The sequence below is a fragment of the Convolutriloba macropyga genome, chromosome 7 (genome assembly GCF_964194025.1).
Source record: "Convolutriloba macropyga chromosome 7, txConMacr16.3, whole genome shotgun sequence".
NCBI lineage: Eukaryota > Metazoa > Xenacoelomorpha > Acoela > Convolutidae > Convolutriloba > Convolutriloba macropyga.
This window is the reverse complement of record NC_134474.1, coordinates 66546478-66574197: the sequence shown is the minus strand read 5'-3', so window position 1 is coordinate 66574197 and position 27720 is coordinate 66546478. Positions and strand designations below refer to the sequence as shown.

At 36.9% G+C, this 27720-nt stretch overlaps 1 protein-coding gene and 7 non-coding genes across 8 annotated transcripts in view; 7 read left to right on the top strand and 1 right to left on the bottom strand.

Moving 5' to 3' along the window:
• The window catches only part of LOC142343266 (protein unc-45 homolog A-like), a 224714-nt gene that overhangs the window by 180290 nt on the left and 16704 nt on the right, over positions 1-27720 (bottom strand). The window contains exon 6 of the mRNA XM_075395055.1: positions 20495-20643. Within this exon, the coding sequence (XP_075251170.1) occupies positions 20495-20643 (149 nt within the window). The remainder of the gene's footprint in view (positions 1-20494; positions 20644-27720) is intronic.
• Positions 2073-2144, top strand: Trnae-cuc (transfer RNA glutamic acid (anticodon CUC)). Its single transcript has one exon. It is a non-coding gene; the product is annotated as a tRNA-Glu (tRNA).
• On the top strand, positions 4751-4822 carry Trnae-cuc (transfer RNA glutamic acid (anticodon CUC)). The gene has a single exon. It is a non-coding gene; the product is annotated as a tRNA-Glu (tRNA).
• On the top strand, positions 5029-5100 carry Trnae-uuc (transfer RNA glutamic acid (anticodon UUC)). Its single transcript has one exon. It is a non-coding gene; the product is annotated as a tRNA-Glu (tRNA).
• On the top strand, positions 7151-7222 carry Trnae-cuc (transfer RNA glutamic acid (anticodon CUC)). The gene has a single exon. It is a non-coding gene; the product is annotated as a tRNA-Glu (tRNA).
• On the top strand, positions 9830-9901 carry Trnae-cuc (transfer RNA glutamic acid (anticodon CUC)). Its single transcript has one exon. It is a non-coding gene; the product is annotated as a tRNA-Glu (tRNA).
• Positions 10108-10179, top strand: Trnae-uuc (transfer RNA glutamic acid (anticodon UUC)). The gene has a single exon. It is a non-coding gene; the product is annotated as a tRNA-Glu (tRNA).
• On the top strand, positions 11503-11574 carry Trnae-cuc (transfer RNA glutamic acid (anticodon CUC)). Its single transcript has one exon. It is a non-coding gene; the product is annotated as a tRNA-Glu (tRNA).

Sequence of the window (27720 nt, the reverse complement as noted above, 5' to 3'; positions counted from 1 at the left end):
TCAACTCCCGGTCTGGGAACCTTTTCAACACCTATATTAAGGCCTTTCCTGTAAAATTATTGAGTCGAAAAGAAGACACTTTTCGTAATAGAAAAATCAGCCAAAAGTTCGAGAAACTATTTTTTAAGAAAACTTGAGATCAGTTCAATTCCGAAAAAAAAATTGCATTGAAGCTGAGTAAAAAAAGACAGGAAACTCTTAGATTGTCTCACATCTCCACCTCACATGTCCCAAATGGTCTAGCGGTTAGGATTTCTGGCTTTCTCCCGCAACTCCCGGGTTCAACTCCCGGTCTGGGAACCTTTTCAACACCTATATTAAGGCCTTTCCTGTAAAATTATTGAGTCGAAAAGAAGACACTTTTCGTAATAGAAAAATCAGCCAAAAGTTCGAGAAACTATTTTTTAAGAAAACTTGAGATCAGTTCAATTCCGAAAAAAAAACTTGCATTGAAGCTTAGTAAAAAAGACAGGAAACTCTTAGATTGTCTCACATCTCGACTTCACAGGTCCCAAATGGTCTAGCGGTTAGGATTTGTCGCTTTCACCCACAATGCCGGGTTCAACTCCCGGTCTGGGAAGCTTTTCAACTACTATATTAAGGCCTTTGCTGTAAAATTATTGAGTCGAAACAAAGACACTTTTCGCATTAGCGAAATAAGCCAAAATTTGAGAAACTATTTTTTAAGAAAACTTGAGATCAGTTCAATTCCGAAAAAAAAACTTGCATTGAAGCTCAGTAAAAACAACATGAAACTCTTAGATTGTCTCACATCTCCATTTCACAGGTCCCAAATGGTCTAGCGGTTAGGATTTGTCGCTTTCAACCACAATGCCCGGGTTCAACTCCCGGTCTGGGAAGCTTTTCAACTCCTATATTAAGGCCTTTGCTGTAAAATTATTGAGTCGAAACGAAGACACTTTTCGCATTAGAGAAATAAGCAAAAATTTGAGAAATTATTTTAAAAAAAATTTGAGATCAGTTGAATTCAAAAAAAATTTGCATTGAAGCTGAGTAAAAAAAGAGAGGAAACTCTTAGATTGTCTCACATCACCACCTCACATGTCCCAAATGGTCTAGCGGTTAGGATTTCTGGCTTTCTCCCGCAACTCCCGGGTTCAACTCCCGGTCTGGGAACCTTTTCAACACTTATATTAAGGCCTTTTCTGTAAAATTATTGAGTCGAAAAGAAGACACTTTTCGCATTAGAAAAATGAGCCAAAAATTTTGAGAAATTATTTTTAAAGAAAATTTGAGATCAGTTCAATTCCAAAAAACTTGCATTGAAGCTAAGTAAAAAGACAGGAACCTCTTAGATTGTCTCACATCTCCACTTCACACGTCCCAAACGGTCTAGAGGTTAGGATTTGTGGCTTTCACCCACAATGCCCGGGTTCAACTCCCGGTCTGGGAAGCTTTTCAAATCCTACATTAAGGCCTTTGCTGTAAAATTATTGAGTCGAAACGAAGACACTTTTCGCATTAGAGAAATAAGCCAAAAATTTGAGAAATTATTTAAAAGAAAACTTGAGATCAGTTCAATTCCGAAAAAAACTTGCATTGAAGCTGAGTAAAAAAGACAGAAATCTGTTAGATTGTCTCACATCTCCGCTTCACATGTCCCAACTGGTCTAGCGGTTAGGACTTGTGGCATTCTCCCGCAAGTCCCGGGTTCAACTCCCGGTCTGGGAACCTTTTCAACACTTATATTAAGGCCTTTCCTGTAAAATTATTGAGCCGAAAAGAAGACACTTTTCGCATTAGAAAAATCAGCCAAAAATTTGAGAAATTATTTTAAAGAAAATTTGAGATCAGTTCACTTCCGAAAAAAACTTGCAATGAAGCTTAGTAAAAAAGACGGGAAACTCTTAGATTGTCTCACATCTCCACTTCACACGTCCCAAATGGTCTAGCGGTTAGGATTTGTTGCTTTCACCCGCAAGTCTCGGGTTCAACCCCCTTGAGATATTATAAAGAAAATTTGAGATCAGTTCAATTCCGAAAAAACTTGCATTGAAGCTTAGTAAAAAAACAGGAAACTCTTAGATTGGTTCGGATCTCCACTTTACACGTCCCAGATGGTCTAGCGGTTAAGATTTGTGGCTCTCACCCACAATGCCCGGGTTCGACTCCCGGTCTGGGAACCTTTTCAACACCTATATTAAGGCCTTTCCTGTAAAATTATTGAGTCGAAAAGAAGACACTTTTCGTAATAGAAAAATCAGCCAAAAGTTCGAGAAACTATTTTTTAAGAAAACTTGAGATCAGTTCAATTCCGAAAAAAAAATTGCATTGAAGCTGAGTAAAAAAAGACAGGAAACTCTTAGATTGTCTCACATCTCCACCTCACATGTCCCAAATGGTCTAGCGGTTAGGATTTCTGGCTTTCTCCCGCAACTCCCGGGTTCAACTCCCGGTCTGGGAACCTTTTCAACACCTATATTAAGGCCTTTCCTGTAAAATTATTGAGTCGAAAAGAAGACACTTTTCGTAACAGAAAAATCAGCCAAAAGTTCGAGAAACTATTTTTTAAGAAAACTTGAGATCAGTTCAATTCCGAAAAAAAAACTTGCATTGAAGCTTAGTAAAAAAGACAGGAAACTCTTAGATTGTCTCACATCTCGACTTCACAGGTCCCAAATGGTCTAGCGGTTAGGATTTGTCGCTTTCACCCACAATGCCGGGTTCAACTCCCGGTCTGGGAAGCTTTTCAACTACTATATTAAGGCCTTTGCTGTAAAATTATTGAGTCGAAACAAAGACACTTTTCGCATTAGCGAAATAAGCCAAAATTTGAGAAACTATTTTTTAAGAAAACTTGAGATCAGTTCAATTCCGAAAAAAAAACTTGCATTGAAGCTCAGTAAAAACAACATGAAACTCTTAGATTGTCTCACATCCCATTTCACAGGTCCCAAATGGTCTAGCGGTTAGGATTTGTCGCTTTCAACCACAATGCCCGGGTTCAACTCCCGGTCTGGGAAGCTTTTCAACTCCTATATTAAGGCCTTTGCTGTAAAATTATTGAGTCGAAACAAAGACACTTTTCGCATTAGAGAAATAAGCAAAAATTTGAGAAATTATTTTAAAAAAAATTTGAGATCAGTTGAATTCAAAAAAAATTTGCATTGAAGCTGAGTAAAAAAAGAGAGGAAACTCTTAGATTGTCTCACATCACCACCTCACATGTCCCAAATGGTCTAGCGGTTAGGATTTCTGGCTTTCTCCCGCAACTCCCGGGTTCAACTCCCGGTCTGGGAACCTTTTCAACACTTATATTAAGGCCTTTTCTGTAAAATTATTGAGTCGAAACGAAGACACTTTTCGCATTAGAAAAATGAGCCAAAAATTTTGAGAAATTATTTTTAAAGAAAATTTGAGATCAGTTCAATTCCAAAAAACTTGCATTGAAGCTAAGTAAAAAGACAGGAAACTCTTAGATTGTCTCACATCTCCACTTCACACGTCCCAAACGGTCTAGAGGTTAGGATTTGTGGCTTTCACCCACAATGCCCGGGTTCAACTCCCGGTCTGGGAAGCTTTTCAACTCCTACATTAAGGCCTTTGCTGTAAAATTATTGAGTCGAAACGAAGACACTTTTCGCATTAGAGAAATAAGCCAAAAATTTGAGAAATTATTTAAAAGAAAATTTGAGATCAGTTCAATTCCGAAAAAAAATTGCATTGAAGCTGAGTAAAAAAAGACAGGAAACTCTTAGATTGTCTCACATCTCCACCTCACATGTCCCAAATGGTCTAGCGGTTAGGATTTCTGGCTTTCTCCCGCAACTCCCGGGTTCAACTCCCGGTCTGGGAACCTTTTCAACACCTATATTAAGGCCTTTCCTGTAAAATTATTGAGCCGAAAAGAAGACACTTTTCGCATTAGAAAAATCAGCCAAAAATTTGAGAAATTATTTTAAAGAAAATTTGAGATCAGTTCAATTCCAAAAAACTTGCATTGAAGCTAAGTAAAAAGACAGGAAACTCTTAGATTGTCTCACATCTCCACTTCACACGTCCCAAACGGTCTAGAGGTTAGGATTTGTGGCTTTCACCCACAATGCCCGGGTTCAACTCCCGGTCTGGGAAGCTTTTCAACTCCTACATTAAGGCCTTTGCTGTAAAATTATTGAGTCGAAACGAAGACACTTTTCGCATTAGAGAAATAAGCCAAAAATTTGAGAAATTATTTAAAAGAAAATTTGAGATCAGTTCAATTCCGAAAAAAACTTGCATTGAAGCTGAGTAAAAAAGACAGAAATCTGTTAGATTGTCTCACATCTCCGCTTCACATGTCCCAACTGGTCTAGCGGTTAGGACTTGTGGCATTCTCCCGCAAGTCCCGGGTTCAACTCCCGGTCTGGGAACCTTTTCAACACTTATATTAAGGCCTTTCCTGTAAAATTATTGAGCCGAAAAGAAGACACTTTTCGCATTAGAAAAATCAGCCAAAAATTTGAGAAATTATTTTAAAGAAAATTTGAGATCAGTTCACTTCCGAAAAAAACTTGCAATGAAGCTTAGTAAAAAAGACGGGAAACTCTTAGATTGTCTCACATCTCCACTTCACACGTCCCAAATGGTCTAGCGGTTAGGATTTGTTGCTTTCACCCGCAAGTCCCGGGTTCAACCCCCTTGAGATATTATAAAGAAAATTTGAGATCAGTTCAATTCCGAAAAAACTTGCATTGAAGCTTAGTAAAAAAACAGGAAACTCTTAGATTGGTTCGGATCTCCACTTTACACGTCCCAGATGGTCTAGCGGTTAGGATTTGTGGCTCTCACCCACAAGGCCCGGGTTCAACTCCCGGTCTGGGAACCTTTTCAACTCCTATCTTAGGGCCTTTCCTGTAAAATTATTGAGTCGAAAAGCAGACACTTTTTGTATTAGAAAAATCAGCCAAAAGTTCGAGAAACTATTTTTTAAGAAAATTTGAGATCAGTTCAATTCCGAAAAAATTTGCATTGAAGCTTAGTAAAAAAGACAGGAAACTCTTAGATTGTCTCACATCTCCACTTCACACGTCCCAAATGGTCTAGCGGTTAGGATTTGTTGCTTTCACCCACAAGGCCCGGGTTCAACTCCCGGTCTGGGAACCTTTTCAACTCCTATATTAAGGCCTTTCCTGTAAAATTATTGAGTCGAAAAGCAGACACTTTTTGTATTAGAAAAATCAGCCAAAAGTTCGAGAAACTATTTTTTAAGAAAATTTGAGATCAGTTCACTTCCGAAAAAAATTTGCATTGAAGCTTAGTAAAAAAGACAGGAAACTCTTAGATTGTCTCACATCTCCACTTCACACGTCCCAAATGGTCTAGCGGTTAGGATTTGTTGCTTTCACCCGCAAGTCCCGGGTTCAACTCCCGGTCGGTGAACCTTTTCAACACCTATATTAAGGCCTTTCCTATAAAATTATTGAGTCGAAAAGAAGACACTTTTCGTATTAGAAAAATCAGCCAAAAGTTCGAGAAACTATTTTTTAAGAAAACTTGAGATCAGTTCAATTCCCAAAAAAAAACCTGCATTGAAGCTTAGTAAAAAAGACAGAAAACTCTTAGATTGTCTCACATCTACACTTCACACGTCCTAAATGGTCTAGCGGTTAGGATTTGTTGCTTTCACCCACAATGCCGGGTTCAACTCCCGGTCTGGGAAGCTTTTCAACTACTATATTAAGGCCTTTGCTGTAAAATTATTGAGTCGAAACAAAGACACTTTTCGCATTAGCGAAATAAGCCAAAATTTGAGAAACTATTTTTTAAGAAAACTTGAGATCAGTTCAATTCCGAAAAAAAAACTTGCATTGAAGCTCAGTAAAAACAACATGAAACTCTTAGATTGTCTCACATCTCCATTTCACAGGTCCCAAATGGTCTAGCGGTTAGGATTTGTCGCTTTCAACCACAATGCCCGGGTTCAACTCCCGGTCTGGGAAGCTTTTCAACTCCTATATTAAGGCCTTTGCTGTAAAATTATTGAGTCGAAACGAAGACACTTTTCGCATTAGAGAAATAAGCAAAAATTTGAGAAATTATTTTAAAAAAAATTTGAGATCAGTTGAATTCAAAAAAAATTTGCATTGAAGCTGAGTAAAAAAAGAGAGGAAACTCTTAGATTGTCTCACATCACCACCTCACATGTCCCAAGTGGTCTAGCGGTTAGGATTTCTGGCTTTCTCCCGCAACTCCCGGGTTCAACTCCCGGTCTGGGAACCTTTTCAACACTTTATTAAGGCCTTTTCTGTAAAATTATTGAGTCGAAAAGAAGACACTTTTCGCATTAGAAAAATGAGCCAAAAATTTTGAGAAATTATTTTTAAAGAAAATTTGAGATCAGTTCAATTCCAAAAAACTTGCATTGAAGCTAAGTAAAAAGACAGGAACCTCTTAGATTGTCTCACATCTCCACTTCACACGTCCCAAACGGTCTAGAGGTTAGGATTTGTGGCTTTCACCCACAATGCCCGGGTTCAACTCCCGGTCTGGGAAGCTTTTCAACTCCTACATTAAGGCCTTTGCTGTAAAATTATTGAGTCGAAACGAAGACACTTTTCGCATTAGAGAAATAAGCCAAAAATTTGAGAAATTATTTAAAAGAAAATTTGAGATCAGTTCAATTCCGAAAAAAACTTGCATTGAAGCTGAGTAAAAAAGACAGAAATCTGTTAGATTGTCTCACATCTCCGCTTCACATGTCCCAACTGGTCTAGCGGTTAGGACTTGTGGCATTCTCCCGCAAGTCCCGGGTTCAACTCCCGGTCTGGGAACCTTTTCAACACTTATATTAAGGCCTTTCCTGTAAAATTATTGAGCCGAAAAGAAGACACTTTTCGCATTAGAAAAATCAGCCAAAAATTTGAGAAATTATTTTAAAGAAAATTTGAGATCAGTTCACTTCCGAAAAAAACTTGCAATGAAGCTTAGTAAAAAAGACGGGAAACTCTTAGATTGTCTCACATCTCCACTTCACACGTCCCAAATGGTCTAGCGGTTAGGATTTGTTGCTTTCACCCGCAAGTCTCGGGTTCAACCCCCTTGAGATATTATAAAGAAAATTTGAGATCAGTTCAATTCCGAAAAAACTTGCATTGAAGCTTAGTAAAAAAACAGGAAACTCTTAGATTGGTTCGGATCTCCACTTTACACGTCCCAGATGGTCTAGCGGTTAAGATTTGTGGCTCTCACCCACAATGCCCGGGTTCGACTCCCGGTCTGGGAACCTTTTCAACACCTATATTAAGGCCTTTCCTGTAAAATTATTGAGTCGAAAAGAAGACACTTTTCGTAATAGAAAAATCAGCCAAAAGTTCGAGAAACTATTTTTTAAGAAAACTTGAGATCAGTTCAATTCCGAAAAAAAAATTGCATTGAAGCTGAGTAAAAAAAGACAGGAAACTCTTAGATTGTCTCACATCTCCACCTCACATGTCCCAAATGGTCTAGCGGTTAGGATTTCTGGCTTTCTCCCGCAACTCCCGGGTTCAACTCCCGGTCTGGGAACCTTTTCAACACCTATATTAAGGCCTTTCCTGTAAAATTATTGAGTCGAAAAGAAGACACTTTTCGTAACAGAAAAATCAGCCAAAAGTTCGAGAAACTATTTTTTAAGAAAACTTGAGATCAGTTCAATTCCGAAAAAAAAACTTGCATTGAAGCTTAGTAAAAAAGACAGGAAACTCTTAGATTGTCTCACATCTCGACTTCACAGGTCCCAAATGGTCTAGCGGTTAGGATTTGTCGCTTTCACCCACAATGCCGGGTTCAACTCCCGGTCTGGGAAGCTTTTCAACTACTATATTAAGGCCTTTGCTGTAAAATTATTGAGTCGAAACAAAGACACTTTTCGCATTAGCGAAATAAGCCAAAATTTGAGAAACTATTTTTTAAGAAAACTTGAGATCAGTTCAATTCCGAAAAAAAAACTTGCATTGAAGCTCAGTAAAAACAACATGAAACTCTTAGATTGTCTCACATCTCCATTTCACAGGTCCCAAATGGTCTAGCGGTTAGGATTTGTCGCTTTCAACCACAATGCCCGGGTTCAACTCCCGGTCTGGGAAGCTTTTCAACTCCTATATTAAGGCCTTTGCTGTAAAATTATTGAGTCGAAACAAAGACACTTTTCGCATTAGAGAAATAAGCAAAAATTTGAGAAATTATTTAAAAAAAAATTTGAGATCAGTTGAATTCAAAAAAAATTTGCATTGAAGCTGAGTAAAAAAAGAGAGGAAACTCTTAGATTGTCTCACATCACCACCTCACATGTCCCAAATGGTCTAGCGCTTAGGATTTCTGGCTTTCTCCCGCAACTCCCGGGTTCAACTCCCGGTCTGGGAACCTTTTCAACACTTATATTAAGGCCTTTTCTGTAAAATTATTGAGTCGAAACGAAGACACTTTTCGCATTAGAAAAATGAGCCAAAAATTTTGAGAAATTATTTTTAAAGAAAATTTGAGATCAGTTCAATTCCAAAAAACTTGCATTGAAGCTAAGTAAAAAGACAGGAAACTCTTAGATTGTCTCACATCTCCACTTCACACGTCCCAAACGGTCTAGAGGTTAGGATTTGTGGCTTTCACCCACAATGCCCGGGTTCAACTCCCGGTCTGGGAAGCTTTTCAACTCCTACATTAAGGCCTTTGCTGTAAAATTATTGAGTCGAAACGAAGACACTTTTCGCATTAGAGAAATAAGCCAAAAATTTGAGAAATTATTTAAAAGAAAATTTGAGATCAGTTCAATTCCGAAAAAAACTTGCATTGAAGCTGAGTAAAAAAGACAGAAATCTGTTAGATTGTCTCACATCTCCGCTTCACATGTCCCAACTGGTCTAGCGGTTAGGACTTGTGGCATTCTCCCGCAAGTCCCGGGTTCAACTCCCGGTCTGGGAACCTTTTCAACACTTATATTAAGGCCTTTCCTGTAAAATTATTGAGCCGAAAAGAAGACACTTTTCGCATTAGAAAAATCAGCCAAAAATTTGAGAAATTATTTTAAAGAAAATTTGAGATCAGTTCAATTCCAAAAAACTTGCATTGAAGCTAAGTAAAAAGACAGGAAACTCTTAGATTGTCTCACATCTCCACTTCACACGTCCCAAACGGTCTAGAGGTTAGGATTTGTGGCTTTCACCCACAATGCCCGGGTTCAACTCCCGGTCTGGGAAGCTTTTCAACTCCTACATTAAGGCCTTTGCTGTAAAATTATTGAGTCGAAACGAAGACACTTTTCGCATTAGAGAAATAAGCCAAAAATTTGAGAAATTATTTAAAAGAAAATTTGAGATCAGTTCAATTCCGAAAAAAACTTGCATTGAAGCTGAGTAAAAAAGACAGAAATCTGTTAGATTGTCTCACATCTCCGCTTCACATGTCCCAACTGGTCTAGCGGTTAGGACTTGTGGCATTCTCCCGCAAGTCCCGGGTTCAACTCCCGGTCTGGGAACCTTTTCAACACTTATATTAAGGCCTTTCCTGTAAAATTATTGAGCCGAAAAGAAGACACTTTTCGCATTAGAAAAATCAGCCAAAAATTTGAGAAATTATTTTAAAGAAAATTTGAGATCAGTTCACTTCCGAAAAAAACTTGCAATGAAGCTTAGTAAAAAAGACGGGAAACTCTTAGATTGTCTCACATCTCCACTTCACACGTCCCAAAAGGTCTAGCGGTTAGGATTTGTTGCTTTCACCCGCAAGTCCCGGGTTCAACCCCCTTGAGATATTATAAAGAAAATTTGAGATCAGTTCAATTCCGAAAAAACTTGCATTGAAGCTTAGTAAAAAAAACAGGAAACTCTTAGATTGGTTCGGATCTCCACTTTACACGTCCGAGATGGTCTAGCGGTTAGGATTTGTGGCTCTCACCCACAAGGCCCGGGTTCAACTCCCGGTCTGGGAACCTTTTCAACTCCTATCTTAGGGCCTTTCCTGTAAAATTATTGAGTCGAAAAGCAGACACTTTTTGTATTAGAAAAATCAGCCAAAAGTTCGAGAAACTATTTTTTAAGAAAATTTGAGATCAGTTCAATTCCGAAAAAATTTGCATTGAAGCTTAGTAAAAAAGACAGGAAACTCTTAGATTGTCTCACATCTCCACTTCACACGTCCCAAATGGTCTAGCGGTTAGGATTTGTTGCTTTCACCCACAAGGCCCGGGTTCAACTCCCGGTCTGGGAACCTTTTCAACTCCTATATTAAGGCCTTTCCTGTAAAATTATTGAGTCGAAAAGCAGACACTTTTTGTATTAGAAAAATCAGCCAAAAGTTCGAGAAACTATTTTTTAAGAAAATTTGAGATCAGTTCACTTCCGAAAAAAATTTGCATTGAAGCTTAGTAAAAAAGACAGGAAACTCTTAGATTGTCTCACATCTCCACTTCACACGTCCCAAATGGTCTAGCGGTTAGGATTTGTTGCTTTCACCCGCAAGTCCCGGGTTCAACTCCCGGTCGGTGAACCTTTTCAACACCTATATTAAGGCCTTTCCTATAAAATTATTGAGTCGAAAAGAAGACACTTTTCGTATTAGAAAAATCAGCCAAAAGTTCGAGAAACTATTTTTTAAGAAAACTTGAGATCAGTTCAATTCCGAAAAAAAACCTGCATTGAAGCTTAGTAAAAAAGACAGAAAACTCTTAGATTGTCTCACATCTACACTTCACACGTCCTAAATGGTCTAGCGGTTAGGATTTGTGGCTTTCTCCCGCAAGTCCCGGGTTCAACTCCCGGTCTGAAAAGCTTTTCAACTCCTACATTAAGGCCTTTGCTGTAAAATTATTGAGTCGAAACGAAGACACTTTTCGAACTAGAGAAATAAGCCAAAAATTTGAGAAATTATTTAAAAGAAAATTTGAGATCAGTTCAATTCCGAAAAAAACTTGCATTGAAGCTGAGTAAAAAAGACAGAAAACTCTTAGATTGCCTCACATCTCCGCATCACATGTCCCAACCAGTCTAGCGGTTAGGACTTGTGGCATTCTCCCGCAGGTCCCGGGTTCAACTCCCGGTCTGGGAACCTTTTCAACACTTATATTAAGGCCTTTCCTGTAAAATTATTGAGTCGAAAAGAAGACACTTTTCGCATTAGAAAAAAAAGCCAAACATTTGAGAAATTATTTTAAAGAAAATTTGAGATCAGTTCACTTCCGAAAAAAATTTGCATTGAAGCTTAGTAAAAAAGACAGGAAACTCTTAGATTGTCTCACATCTCCACTTCACACGTCCCAAATGGTCTAGCGGTTAGGATTTGTTGCTTTCACCCGCAAGTCCCGGGTTCAACTCCCGGTCGGTGAACCTTTTCAACACCTATATTAAGGCCTTTCCTATAAAATTATTGAGTCGAAAAGAAGACACTTTTCGTATTAGAAAAATCAGCCAAAAGTTCGAGAAACTATTTTTTAAGAAAACTTGAGATCAGTTCAATTCCGAAAAAAAACCTGCATTGAAGCTTAGTAAAAAAGACAGGAAACTATTAGATTGTCTCACATCTACACTTCACACGTCCCAAATGGTCTAGCGGTTAGGATATGTGGCTCTCACCCACAGGGCCCGGGTTCAACTCCCGGTCTGGGAACCTTTTCAACTCCTATATTAAGGCCTTTCCTGTAAAATTATTGAGTCGAAAAGCAGACACTTTTTGTATTAGAAAAATCAGCCAAAAGTTCGAGAAACTATTTTTTAAGAAAATTTGAGATCAGTTCAATTCCGAAAAAAATTTGCATTGAAGCTTAGTAAAAAAGACAGGAAACTCTTAGATTGTCTCACATCTCCACTTCACACGTCCCAAATGGTCTAGCGGTTAGGATTTGTTGCTTTCACCCGCAAGTCCCGGGTTCAACTCCCGGTCGGGGAACCTTTTCAACACCTATATTAAGGCCTTTCCTATAAAATTATTGAGTCGAAAAGAAGACACTTTTCGTATTAGAAAAATCAGCCAAAAGTTCGAGAAACTATTTTTTAAGAAAACTTGAGATCAGTTCAATTCCGAAAAAAAACCTGCATTGAAGCTTAGTAAAAAAGACAGGAAACTCTTAGATTGTCTCACATCTACACTTCACACGTCCCAAATGGTCTAGAGGTTAGGATTTGTGGCTTTCTCCCGCAAGTCCCGGGTTCAACTCCCGGTCTGAAAAGCTTTTCAACTCCTACATTAAGGCCTTTGCTGTAAAATTATTGAGTCGAAACGAAGACACTTTTCGCACTAGAGAAATAAGCCAAAAATTTGAGAAATTATTTAAAAGAAAATTTGAGATCAGTTCAATTCCGAAAAAAACTTGCATTGAAGCTGAGTAAAAAAGACAGAAAACTCTTAGATTGTCTCCCATCTACGCTTCACATGTCCCAACTGGTCTAGCGGTTAGGACTTGTGGCATTCTCCCGCAGGTCCCGGGTTCAACTCCCGGTCTGGGAACCTTTTCAACACTTATATTAAGGCCTTTCCTGTAAAATTATTGAGTCGAAAAGAAGACACTTTTCGCATTAGAAAAATAAGCCAAACATTTGAGAAATTATTTTAAAGAAAATTTGAGATCATTTCACTTCCGAAAAAAAACTTGCATTGAAGCTTAGTAAAAAAGACAGGAAACTCTTAGATTGTCTCACATCTCCACTTCACACGTCCCAAATGGTCTAGCGATTAGGATTTGTTGCTTTCACCCGCAAGTCCCGGGTTCAACTACCTGTCTGGGAACCTTTTCAACACTTATATTAAGGCCTTTCCTGTAAAATTATTGAGTCGAAAAGAAGGCACTTTTCGCATTAGAAAAGTAAGCCAAAAATTTGAGAAATTATTTTAAAGAAAATTTGAGATCAGTTCACTTCCGAAAAAAACTTGCATTGAAGCTTAGTAAAAAAAACAGGAAACTCTTAGATTGTCTCACATCTCCGCTTCACATGTCCCAACTGGTCTAGCGGTTAGGACTTGTGGCATTCTCCCGCAGGTCCCGGGTTCAACTCCCGGTCTGGGAACCTTTTCAACACTTATATTAAGGCCTTTCCTGTAAAATTATTGAGTCGAAAAGAAGACACTTTTCGCTTTAGAAAAAAAAGCCAAACATTTGAGAAATTATTTTAAAGAAAATTTGAGATCACTTCACTTCCGAAAAAAACTTGCATTGAAGCTTAGTAAAAAAGACAGGAAACTCTTAGATTGTCTCACATCTCCACTTCACACGTCCCAAATGGTCTAGAGATTAGGATTTGTTGCTTTCACCCGCAAGTCCCGGGTTCAACTACCTGTGTGGGAACCTTTTCAACACTTATATTAAGGCCTTTCCTGTAAAATTATTGAGTCGAAAAGAAGGCACTTTTCGCATTAGAAAAGTAAGCCAAAAATTTGAGAAATTATTTTAAAGAAAATTTGAGATCAGTTCACTTCCGAAAAAAACTTGCATTGAAGCTTAGTAAAAAAGACAGGAAACTCTTAGATTGTCTCACATCTCGACTTCACAGGTCCCAAATGGTCTAGCGGTTAGGATTTGTCGCTTTCACCCACAATGCCGGGTTCAACTCCCGGTCTGGGAACCTTTTCAACACTTATATTAAGGCCTTTCCTGTAAAATTATTGAGTCGAAAAGAAGACACTTTTCGCATTAGAAAAATAAGCCAAACATTTGAGAAATTATTTTAAAGAAAATTTGAGATCATTTCACTTCCGAAAAAAAACTTGCATTGAAGCTTAGTAAAAAAGACAGGAAACTCTTAGATTGTCTCACATCTCCACTTCACACGTCCCAAATGGTCTAGCGATTAGGATTTGTTGCTTTCACCCGCAAGTCCCGGGTTCAACTACCTGTCTGGGAACCTTTTCAACACTTATATTAAGGCCTTTCCTGTAAAATTATTGAGTCGAAAAGAAGGCACTTTTCGCATTAGAAAAGTAAGCCAAAAATTTGAGAAATTATTTTAAAGAAAATTTGAGATCAGTTCACTTCCGAAAAAAACTTGCATTGAAGCTTAGTAAAAAAAACAGGAAACTCTTAGATTGTCTCACATCTCCGCTTCACATGTCCCAACTGGTCTAGCGGTTAGGACTTGTGGCATTCTCCCGCAGGTCCCGGGTTCAACTCCCGGTCTGGGAACCTTTTCAACACTTATATTAAGGCCTTTCCTGTAAAATTATTGAGTCGAAAAGAAGACACTTTTCGCATTAGAAAAAAAAGCCAAACATTTGAGAAATTATTTTAAAGAAAATTTGAGATCACTTCACTTCCGAAAAAAACTTGCATTGAAGCTTAGTAAAAAAGACAGGAAACTCTTAGATTGTCTCACATCTCCACTTCACACGTCCCAAATGGTCTAGAGATTAGGATTTGTTGCTTTCACCCGCAAGTCCCGGGTTCAACTACCTGTGTGGGAACCTTTTCAACACTTATATTAAGGCCTTTCCTGTAAAATTATTGAGTCGAAAAGAAGGCACTTTTCGCATTAGAAAAGTAAGCCAAAAATTTGAGAAATTATTTTAAAGAAAATTTGAGATCAGTTCACTTCCGAAAAAAACTTGCATTGAAGCTTAGTAAAAAAGACAGGAAACTCTTAGATTGTCTCACATCTCGACTTCACAGGTCCCAAATGGTCTAGCGGTTAGGATTTGTCGCTTTCACCCACAATGCCGGGTTCAACTCCCGGTCTGGGAAGCTTTTCAACTACTATATTAAGGCCTTTGCTGTAAAATTATTGAGTCGAAACAAAGACACTTTTCGCATTAGAAAAATAAGCCAAAAATTTGAGAAATTATTTTAAAGAAAATTTGAGATCACTTCACTTCCGAAAAAAACTTGCATTGAAGCTTAGTAATAAAGACAGGAAACTCTTAGATTGTCTCACATCTCTGCTTCACATGTCCCAACTGGTCTAGCGGTTAGGACTTGTGGCATTCTCCCGCAGGTCCCGGGTTCAACTCCCGGTCTGGGAACCTTTTCAACACTTATATTAAGGCCTTTCCTGTAAAATTATTGAGTCGAAAAGAAGACACTTTTCGCATTAGAAAAATAAGCCAAACATTTGAGAAATTATTTTAAAGAAAATTTGAGATCACTTCACTTCCGAAAAAAACTTGCATTGAAGCTTAGTAAAAAAGACAGGAAACTCTTAGATTGTCTCACATCTCCACTTCACACGTCCCAAATGGTCTAGAGATTCGGATTTGTTGCTTTCACCCGCAAGTCCCGGGTTCAACTACCTGTGTGGGAACCTTTTCAACACTTATATTAAGGCCTTTCCTGTAAAATTATTGAGTCGAAAAGAAGGCACTTTTCGCATTAGAAAACTAAGCCAAAAATTTGAGAAATTATTTTAAAGAAAATTTGAGATCAGTTCACTTCCGAAAAAAACTTGCATTGAAGCTTAGTAAAAAAGACAGGAAACTCTTAGATTGTCTCATATCTCGACTTCACAGGTCCCAAATGGTCTAGCGGTTAGGACTTGTGGCATTCTCCCGCAGGTCCCGGGTTCAACTCCCGGTCTGGGAACCTTTTCAACACTTATATTAAGGCCTTTCCTGTAAAATTATTGAGTCGAAAAGAAGACACTTTTCGCATTAGAAAAATAAGCCAAACATTTGAGAAATTATTTTAAAGAAAATTTGAGATCACTTCACTTCCGAAAAAAACTTGCATTGAAGCTTAGTAAAAAAGACAGGAAACTCTTAGATTGTCTCACATCTCCACTTCACACGTCCCAAATGGTCTAGAGATTAGGATTTGTTGCTTTCACCCGCAAGTCCCGGGTTCAACTACCTGTGTGGGAACCTTTTCAACACTTATATTAAGGCCTTTCCTGTAAAATTATTGAGTCGAAAAGAAGGCACTTTTCGCATTAGAAAACTAAGCCAAAAATTTGAGAAATTATTTTAAAGAAAATTTGAGATCAGTTCACTTCCGAAAAAAACTTGCATTGAAGCTTAGTAAAAAAGACAGGAAACTCTTAGATTGTCTCATATCTCGACTTCACAGGTCCCAAATGGTCTAGCGGTTAGGATTTGTCGCTTTCACCCACAATGCCGGTTTCAACTCCCGGTCTGGGAAGCTTTTCAACTACTATATTAAGGCCTTTGCTGTAAAATTATTGAGTCGAAACCAAGACACTTTTCGCATTAGCGAAATAAGCCAAAATTTGAGAAATTATTTTTAAAGAAAATTTGAGATCAGTTCAATTCCCAAAAAACTTGCATTGAAGCTAAGTAAAAAACAGGAAGCTCTTAGATTGTCTCACATCTCCACTTCACACGTCCCAAATGGTCTGGCGGTTAGGATTTGTTGCTTTCACCCGCAAGTCCCGGGTTCAACTCCCGGTCTGGGAACCTTTTCAACACTTATATTAAGGCCTTTCCTGTAAAATTATTGAATCGAAAAGAAGACACTTTTCGCATTAGAAAAATAAGCCAAAAATTTGAGAAATTATTTTAAAGAAAATTTGAGATCAGTTCAATTCCGAAAAAAACTTGCATTGAAGCTCAGTAAAAAAGACAGGAAACTCTTAGATTGGCTCGCATCTCCACTTTACACGTCCCAGATGGTCTAGCGGTTAGGATTTGTCGCTTTCACCCACAATGCCGGGTTCAACTCCCGGTCTGGGAAGCTTTTCAGCTACTATATTAAGGCCTTTGCTGTAAAATTATTGAGTCGAAACGAAGACACTTTTCGCATTAGCGAAATAAGCCAAAATTTGAGAAATTATTTTTAAAGAAAATTTGAGATCAGTTCAATTCCCAAAAAACTTGCATTGATGCTAAGTAAAAAGACAGGAAGCTCTTAGGTTGTCTCACATGACTTCACAGGTCCCAAATGGTCCAGCGGTTAGGATTTGTCGCTTTCACCCACAATGCCGGGTTCAACGCCCGGTCTGGGAAGCTTTTCAGCTACTATATTAAAGCCTTTGCTGTAAAATTATTGAGTCGAAACGAAGACACTTTTCGCATTAGCGAAATAAGCCAAAATTTGAGAAATTATTTTTAAAGAAAATTTGAGATCAGTTCAATTCCCAAAAACACTTGCATTGAAGCTCAGTAAAAAAGACAGGAAACTCTTAGATTGGCTCGCATCTCCACTTTACACGTCCCAGATGGTCTAGCGGTTAGGATTTGTCGCTTTCACCCACAATGCCGGGTTCAACTCCCGGTCTGGGAAGCTTTTTAGCTACTATATTAAGGCCTTTGCTGTAAAATTATTGAGTCGAAACGAAGACACTTTTCGCATTAGCGAAATAAGCCAAAATTTGAGAAATTATTTCTAAAGAAAATTTGAGATCAGTTCAATTCCCAAAAAACTTGCATTGATGCTAAGTAAAAAGACAGGAAGCTCTTAGATTGTCTCACATCTCCACTTCACACGTCCCAAATGGTCTAGCGGTTAGGATTTATGGCTTTCTCCCGCAAGTTCCGGGTTCAACTCCCGGTCTGGGAACCTTTTCAACACCTATATTAAGGTCTTTGCTGTAAAATTATTGAGTCGAAACGAAGACACTTCTCGCATTAGAGAAATAAGCCAAAAAATTGAGAAGTTATTTTAAAGAAAATTTGAGATCAGTTCAATTCCGAAAAAAATTTGCATTGAAGCTGAGTAAAAAAGACAGGAAACTCTTAGATTGTCTCACATCTCCGCTTCACACGTCCCAAATGGTCTAGCGGTTAAGATCTTTGGCTTTCACCCGCAAGTCCCGGGTTCAACTCCCGGGCTGGGAAGCTTTTCAACTCCTATATTAAGGCCTTTGCAGTAAAATTATTGAGTTGAAAAGAATACTCTTTTCGTATTAGAAAAATCAGCCGAAAGTTTGAGATATTATTTTAAAGAAAATTTGAGATCAGTTCAATTCCGAAAAAAAGTTGCATTGAAGCTTAGTAAAAAAGACAGGAAACTTTTAGATTGTCTCACATCTCCACTTCACTCGTCCCAAATGGTATAGCGGTTAGGATTTGTGGCTTTCACCCAAAAAGCCCGGGTTCAACTCCCGGTGTGGGAAGATTTTCAACTCCAATAAAAGCCCTGGTTCGACTCCCAATCTGTGAACCTTTTCAACTCTTACTAATGCTTTTCATGCACAATTATTGTGTCGTAAAGATAAAAAATTATCTCATTAGTCAGAAAAGCCAAAATTTACTTTAGAAAATTTGAGATCAGTTCAATTCCGCAAAACAATTTCATAGAATTTCATCTAGAAAAAGGTTCAGTCTCATGACTACAATTGGATTCGTTTTTGCTTAGAATACTCAAGAAGTGGAAAAAAGTCTGGACTTAAAGCATTAAAATTTTCTGCTAACATTTCTAGCATTTTCTCTTCCTTTCAACCAAATAAGCAGATTCATTTGAACCGAATGTGGGTGTTATTCAACCGAAAGCTGAAAATGGGCTATCATTGCTTTCGAAGTGAAATTTGCAAAAAAAATTGTATTGAAATTCTACATCACTCTTCATAGTCTTATTTTAATTGCTTTTTTATATTTCCAACTTCGCTGCAACTTCGCCTCAGGAATCTGTTAAAAAGTTTCATCTGTTCTCAAAACTTCTGGCGAATACCGTTCATTCATTGTACTCTACAGTAATTTTGCCGAATGCACAATATAATGCACAATGTAATGCACAATATTTGCCGTACAAAATCAGAAAGAATTAAGAACCATTACAATTTTGGCGTCTTACGCCTAACAGTTCTGATCAAGTATTATTTTTATGTCTATATTGAGCAATTGACATGAAAAGAAGTCAATGTGAATTACTATGTAGATTATAAAGCGGTTTATGGTAATAAATTTAAAAAAAACGAAAAATGTAGAAGAAATCAGTTCGTGAATGTATGAATAACATCGAAAAAAAAACAGTTGCCGCTAAATCTGACTTTACCGTAATGAAAAGTCGAAAAACAACTTTTTTAAAAAAGTTTAATGTATTTACTAATAGCTGCTCTCAAAAAATGATTTCACTACTTTCCAAAAAGTAATTAAAATTTTAAAGTAATGACTAAGGTATGTTCATAGAAAATACCAAAATCGATCAATTTCTGCTTCATTTGACTGAGTTGCGAATATCATTATCCTACAATGTGTAAAATACGATTTCAAAAACGTCCGAAACATTTGCTCATTCCCTAAATGATTCAGAACTCAAAGAAACGAAAACCGAGAATGGTTCGCTCTTAAGGAAAAAATAAACGTGACAAATTTCCCTATAAAAAATCAAATCAGAGTAATGCTTAAAAATGTGCATTAAAAAATGGTTTTCTTGAGGAAATTTGGAAAGTGAAGTTAAAAATTGTTCTCATAAATATTTACGATATATATTCGGCAACGCTGAGTTGATTATTTAGAACCTTTGCCGTGGCTCCATTGTTTTAATTTTCTTTGGGTGGGGGGGTGGTTATGCCCGTTTTCGCGGCAAAATTATTATTTTCTCCAAAATTACAATTGAACAACTTTGAAAATTGCACTACTCTTTCAATAGACACTTGGGAACGAAGCAGGTATGTTCAACAGCGTCCTAGTAACGTCGGTTTTGGCTGATGTATTTGTACTTTACCATCTTCTAAAATCGTACTGTTTTTCGGTTCTACGGACAATGCAAAATTATTAAACGCAAAATGCTTCAAGAAATTTGCTCATCGCACAAATATGCTTTTGCCAAAAAATCCTCCAGAAATATTACGACATGAAGACAGTCCAAGTAAAGAACATAGCCGGCAGCTTGCCGGAAAATAGCCGCGATAGACTCTTGTGGCCTTCCATGAATTGAAACAACTAAAGAGATGAGATAGACAGATTGACCACCAGTCCTTTAATAGACCATTAGACTTCTTGGGTTAGATTCGGACTGTCATTTTTATGACACGTACGCTCTATAACGAAAAAAGCCCTGATAGAGCCTTTTCAAAATCAATATTGAAAATCAAAAACTGAAGACTCTAATGATCAAGAATTAGGGCATATACGTTTGGCACTACTTAGATGCACACTATTGATCTTGAACTAGTAAAAGTTCACAAAATTTAAAGTTCCATAAGTGAGTTCAGAAGTCATTTTTTGAGTGAGGTAAGTCACGCAATTGAGCTAAAAGCAGAAATGACGTCACGAACACAAATTTTAACTGGAAAGCAGTAAAATTCACTGAGGTCAATGAAAAAGTCAATTCCAAGAAGTCAGGGTAAGACGAAACAAAAATCTGTCAGACGGTAAAAATAGAAGCAGCCGCCTGGAATTGCTGACGCGGCTATTAAACAGTGTGCGGTAATACATTTAGGAACACGTGTTTTCAAAGGGCGAGAGGGAAGAAGAGGATGAAACAATATAACTGAATTTGAACCTATATAAGATATAGCAAAGATTTGGGGTCCCATTAAATTCTGAAAAATATATCTGAATGTGAACCTAAATGTAATATTGGAAAGATTTGGGGTCTTTCCCATTAAATCCTACACAAAAAATACATTAAATCCCAACATAATTATAGGGTAATTAATGGGGCTATGCGTCGTTTGACCGCATTTTTGAAGACAGTTGTATATCTTGCCTGTATAATGCATTCAAGTGCAATCTTCTGTCTGTCGACTGACTCTGACCTGGCCAGTTCCAACATGACCTCCACTCCATTCAGGATCCCAATCATCTCAGTGCCCACCTCTCTGGGACCCTGCAGCAGGGCTATCAGACACTTCATACCTGAAATACATTGCTCACTTAAAACCTAGTTCAAACATTGGACCAGTCGAACTTCGCCCCCCCCCCCCCTGCTTCGGTACTTTCTTTTTCTAGATTATGACCCTCTATAAATAACGTTGTACACCTTTGAAATGATACGTAGAATTGTAATGGATAGCCCCAGCTGGTACCAGGCAATACCAACCATTATTGGCGTTAAAAAGCATTGTTGATACGCGATAAACTACAAAAATTGTCCACAAGGACGGGGTCGAGGAGATAGTTATAATATAGCTAGAAGTAGATTGCCAGAAAATAGCTGCCGCAGACCCCACTGATCGATTGAAACAGTCATGAAAAAAAATGAGCATTAAAAAGTTCACATTTGGTCTGCAGTTTCAATAGATTAGATAAATAATCTGCCTCCAAATTGGAGAACAATAAGCTTAATTCTAATACCAGTTAGCAGTATGCTCTATGGAACTACTCTAAGCACAAAGTCGTTCACTAAGCTTTATTGGTTTATGCCTTTTCTGTTGATTTCGCTGTTGACATTGAACACATTCGCTTAACTTTCTAATGAATTCTAATTCCATTCAGCTGACAAATATTGACGAGGTAATAGTGCAAAATACGCAGAAAAACGCAGCAGTTTGGAAGTTTAATTTACTATTGTTTGATTACGGTTGGCAAAAATTTGTAGTAAATCAGCTTATATAATTAGTGCAAATTACCCGCCAAAGCTTGATCTGGATGTGTGAAATTAGCTCGAAGTTAGCGCATGTGCTTTCTCACTTTTACTTTTAAAGTCATGCTGAAACCCCTCCTTACGAGCTAGGTTTCAAGGAGATATGTAAGAAATTGTGAGTGTTTTCTTATTCCAAGCGATTTGGTCAGAATATCTGCAGGCATGTTTTCTTTTGTCAAATAAAACAGTTCAAGTTTCCGGTTCTCTAGCAGTTCTTGCACAAAGTGCAGTTTTATGTCAAAGTGTTTAGTTTTCCCATAATGCATAGAAATCTCACTTAGGAAAATACAAGCCTTATTATCCACAAAAATTTTCAAAGGTAATTTAAAGATAATTCCTATGTCCTCTAGAATTCCACTTAGGTGGATATCTTCTTTACTCGTGTCAACAATAGAGTTAAACACAGCTTCATCAGTTGATGTTGCTACAGTCTCTTGGGCCTTACAACCCTAACTTATTGCTCCGGACAACTCACTTAATTTCAAACAGAAACCTGAAGTACTCCTATCATCTATGTTCCATGCCCAATCAGCATCAGAAAAATTCAACAAATCCAGAACGTGAGCCTTACGGAAAGTGAAAGTCTTATTCAAGGTTCCTCTTAAGTGTCTAAGAACACGCTTGGCCACTTTCCATAGAACTTCTCCGGGATTTTTAACAAACGAGCTTAGAGCATTAGCAGCAAAACAAAAATCGGGTCTGCTCGACAAAGTTAGATAGTTAAGACAACCTATCAAACTTCGGAAGTTAGTTTTTCGCATTCTAAGTTGTTCCTCACTCCTTTTCTGAGGACAGTCGTTTTTTGAAAGTTTGCAATTTTCCTAATGGCGTACCAATTGACTTACAGTGGTTGATTTCAAAAGTTTCTAAAATCTTTTCAATGTGTTTCTCTTGGCTAATTCTTATTTCCTCTCAATTTTTATTCCTAAGAATCACGTCAAGTCTGAATAATCACTAATTTTAAATTTCTTGGAAAATTCAGCATGAAACCTGTCAACAAATCTAAAATTTATTAAGTCATCTGCCCACAAACAAAGAAAACCAATTATTTTTTCGTCCTGCCTTTTTATAAACAAACATTCATCATGAAATGAGTTAGCAAAAGTTAGTGTAATCAATATAGCCTTCAAAGTTCAAAACCAGTTTCTTCCAGATTGTTTCAAACCTTAAACTCTTTTTCAATTTTCAAACAAAGGGTTTTCCATTTGCAACCAAAAGTTCAAAACCTATCTTTAGGCTGTTTAATGATTACACCTTCTTCAAATGGAGCATTTAAATGAGCAGTTTTTATGTACATTTGTTTAAATTGATAAAAATTTGGCTAAAGTCTTTTGCAACAAGACGAGCTCTATAGCGACATATTTCACCATCAGGACCAAAATTCAAACCACAATTTCATCTACTTCCTACTGGTTTTTCATCACTTTTCACTAAACACCTAACATTGTTTTCAACCAAAGAGTCGTTTTCATTCTTCATTGCTTTGCATCGATTTGGATTGTGCAAAAACTCAAGAACATTTTTGGGAGCAGAGGATCAAAAGCGATTTGATTCAAAAAAGGAACTTCATTTGACTCGTTATCAATGTCGTCGACCAATTGTTGTGTTTTCTTATTTTCGAAATAAAACTCATTTTCACTAAATCTTACGTTTCGCGACTTTCGAGGACTCCTTTTTCATCATCAAACCCAATCAAAAAGCACTTACTATTATCCGAATTCCAAAGAAATATTGCCTTTTTGAGGTTTGATCGATTTTTTGCGAAAAGGTTTTTTTGTACATCACTTCAAAAGGTGTTTTTTCAAGTGATGAATGAAAAGGCATGTTTTTGACGAAAAAAGCCATGTTCAAAGCATATCCTCAATATTTTTTGTCCAAGCAAGAGTTATCCAGGATACAGCGAGCCAAAGCAACAGAAGTTTCCCACATTCTTTGAATTTTTTCACTTTCCTGTGGAGTATATAGAGCAGGGTTTTCAAAATGAATTCCTTGGTTCCTACAATAGTGCTTAAACTCATTTGAAAAGAACTAAAGGTCCTGGTTTTCCCATATCAGCACAAAACTGTTTAAACTTATCCAAGACCTCGTTTCTTGTTTTTATGAAGAAAACTTTTAAGAAACGACTGAGACTATAAATTCAATGGCACAACAATGGACAGCTTCAGGAGAAATTTTTCCTAAGACATCTGTATGTACAATGTCCAGAGTTTCTTTCGCTCTTCTCATAAAATCTTGTAAAAGGCTGATTTTTTTCGACTTAATTAACTCGCAAACTTCACAACAAAAATTTTGAATCATCTATTTTCAAACATTCAAAAAAATTCTGGCGGGCATTTCAAATCAGAAAAGTTGTTATGTTGTTATGTCCCATCTTTGCATGCCACATTTGTGAACTGTCAACATTAAAGCAAATTTCATTAGAACAAGAATCGTTTTCCACACAAACAATTCATTCTCAACTTCAAAAGGAAACGAGACATTATTGAAAACAATTTTAAGTTTCTCACCAAAAGAAACATCAAAACCCGCTTCTCTAAGTTTTGAAACAGAAATTAAGTTTTGTTGAGTTATCAGGTTCAAATAAAGCATCTTGTAATTTTTTTTTCAGTTCTTGGTTGCTATTCTTAGCGAAAAAACTCACCATCCCTATTTCCTAATATTTAACAGTGCGTTTTGCTGACATTGTAAGTTGTGCCAGACAAATTTTAATACAGGTTAGCAAAAGTACTTTTATCTTTAATCATGTAGTTCTTTGCGCCAGAGTCAATGATAAACTCTTGATGTTCAACACATTTCTCACTCGATCAAAAGCTAAAACTTTCTTCTTCGTGTTCAACCGAAACTTTGTTTTTGACTAAATTTTGACTTTCTTTAGAATTATTTTTCCGTTCATTTTTCATTTCATGGGACTCAAATTTTTTGTTAGAGAAACAATTTTTGGCTTTATTTCGAACTTTTTTGCACTTAAAACGCGTTATTTTTGATTTAGATTTTTTGTTGCTAGGTTCCTGTCGTTGTGCGCGACTAAATTTTGCAATGTGCCCCTTCTTGTGACAATTAAAACGAGTTCGTTCATTGGCAAAGAAAACGGATTCTGATTTCTCTGTGTTTCTTTCGTTGCGTTTCTCAGTCACATTTAATTTCATCCAACCTTTTATCTTGACCATTTTTTACCCGAGTACAAAAACTTTCAAAGTCACGAGGAAGTCCCTTCAAAAGTATCGAGACAAACATTTTTTCACTTATTGACTCATTAATTTCGGAAAGGTTTAACTGCATGTCCTCGGCTCTGGTAATATAGTCTACTATGATTTCGTTATTGTATTTTCTCAAATTTGTTAAATCATATATCAGTTTTTGTAAACGCGATCTCTCGAAACTTTTAAACCTCTTACACAACACGCCTCAAGATTCAGATCAATTTCCCCTATATGGCCGCAAAAATAAAACTGACCTCTTGTAGAGGCACTGGACAAGTTCATACCAAATGGCAATCTGTTTCTCATCAAACAAATCCTTTCTCTGTCCGTCGGCCGCGCCAGTTTTCTCCTCTGTGGATCGTCCTCTCAGAGTACGTATAAACTCCAAATATCCCACAGTGCCGTCAAGAACTTTAATTAACTTCAAAACATACATTCGTGCATCAAACTGTTCCTAGAAACAGACAAAGTTTTCTTCTTTACTGCTAAATAAAAGTTTATCGATCGTTTTGCTATTCATGTTTAAAGTTGTGAACTCTTATTATGTGTTAAAAAAATTTGAAACTGAATATTTAAACGTTCAACGAAGCAAAAAAAATTAAGTTTAAAATCTAATCGCACACTTTCAAAAAAACAACTTGGACACCACACAGGTCTGTAATTATTTAGATTTTCAACAAATATAGGCGAATTTTTAAAGACAAAAGGAATCTTTTTCATTTAACAAAACATCTTAATTTTAAAGGCAAAAGTTAACTTAGATGTTGGAAACACACAAACTATAAAAGTTTTTTTTTAAACGTTAAACTATTGACCACCAGACAGTCTTTAATTATGAGACTTTTCCACGTTTACTTCTAACTTTTTAATAACATAGCAGAGTCTGCAAAAATTCGTCGTTAAAGCGAGTGAATTTTTTGAAAGCAGTGCTTTTGAGGAAAACCTAAATGAGAAATTCTATCTACTTAGAATAAAAGATGACCCATTTTGTTTGCGAATGTAGTATGCTTGACAAAGTTGGAGTGCACATTGACTAAAAGCCACTGATTCCCCACTGCAACTAAGCACAATGAGGAAGGATCCTTCACATAATTTCTCAAACACTAACTTAAAGTTTTTTCTTACGCATGAGCCAATTTTCGCAATGTTCTTTAAGCAATCTTTCTACAAATCATGTTTTACCATGCTTTTATTATGCGCGATCATATTGCAGGTTTCCATTTGCTTCAAATTTTGTACACAAGGTAACATGCCCTGCGGGGACACTGACCAAAACCGCTTTTACAGATTCAATCTGCTCTACAGAATGATTTACCTCTTTAAGAAACGTATCTTTTAACCGATCCTTTTGTTTCAATCGACCGTTTTTTGTAAAATCACGAGTTGTTTTCACACACCCGTAATTATGCTTTGGCAGGCGCTGGAAACTTCAACTTTACAAATATCAAGCATAAAATATATTCGACAAATCTACAGTTTCCAAGATTTTTATATATCTCTCTCTCTCTCATTGTCGTCTTCTCTCTCTCTCTCTATTTATATATATATATATATATATATATATATATATCTTCCTCTTTCTTCGTCGTTATCTTTCTCTCTGTGTGTGTGTGTGTCTTTATTTGTCTCTGAAGGACACTTTCTCCGTCAATGTCGAACAGGTCACTCATAAAGCTTTTGTCTTGTGTCTCACGTTTCAGTTTTCTGGGCCCATAACGATGTTAGAAGGGCACGCAGAAATACGCAGCAATTCGAAAGTTCAATTTACTATTGTTTGATTATGGTTGGCAAATATTTGTAGTAAATCAGCTTATATAAATAGTGCAAATTGCCCGTCAAAGCTTAATCTGGATGTGTGAATTTAGCTCGAAGTTTGCGCATGTGCTTTCTCACTTTTAACTTTTGAAGTCATGCTGAAAACAAATTGATCGATGAAAATCAAGTGCAACGTGACAGTAGCGATATATGTTAAACAAAAAATCATAGAAAAATAACTCAAACAGCAGCTTAAATAATCTAATTAAGTAATTATAGTATTCTAATTCGAAATGGAGGACAAACAGAACAAATGAAGAATAAGCTTTCGAAATCTAATTGTTTTAATAAATATCCACCGGTTGCGATGCCAACCTCTTTTTACTCAACAGGCGTTGTGATACGGATACCCAATCATTGGCCGACTACATAAAAGACACAACGAGATAAAATCCTTACAAAGAAAATAGGAGAAACAAAACAAACTAAGATAACAGCCAAGAACTGCTTAGATTTCTTTATACAAAATAATCTGTTCTGGCATCCCAATAAAGTTTCTAGAAAAGCAGCATAACTAAATCAGCAAATAGAAACAACAAAAGACAGAATACGATTTTTAAAAATAGATTACCATGACTTTTCGATTCGTTATTAAGATCAAAAACTTCAAAGAACAGCCGAACCACTCCAGAACCGAATAGAAGTAAACCAAGCCCTGACCGAAAATCAACAACCGTCTGAATCACCTATCTGTTTCCTTAAACCAAACTACTCAAAAATTAAAAAAAATGAAAAATAAAACCTGACATCAATTTTTACAAACTCACAAAAACGTGACCCTAAATCAGTCATTTCAACAGACTGTGTGATACTAATTTTAGGAAATCAACAAATTACAACAGAATAGAACAACAGAAAAAATGATAAGTTGCTTGCAAAAAGAAGACACTACGAGGAAAAATTTTGAAATCTGTTTGATTTTGATTTCACAAAAATATCTCCTAAGACATGTAAGGTGTGACATGTTTTTGATACCTAATTTTCTCGCTCTTTCTCAAAATATCTTTTGATAAGAAATCACTCGAACACTTTTCTCTGCTTCTGATTTTTTCTCAGCACGTTTGCCTCAACAATTGTTTTCACGTGCGGCATTTTATTTCGCATTGCGTGAAAATAGAACTCTCAGTTTTAGATGAAAAAAAAAAATCACCATCACTCCTCTTCGAGTCGTAAAAAAACGAAGAACGCCTAAATAATAGACATAAAAGACAACGTTTCAGTTGCATTAACGTCTCTTGAAGTGGTCACCCACTTTTTTATCAAGTAAACTTCCACGAAATTCAGAAAAGTTTGCACAGTCCCGGTTGTTCCTGGACCAATACTTAAAATACTTTG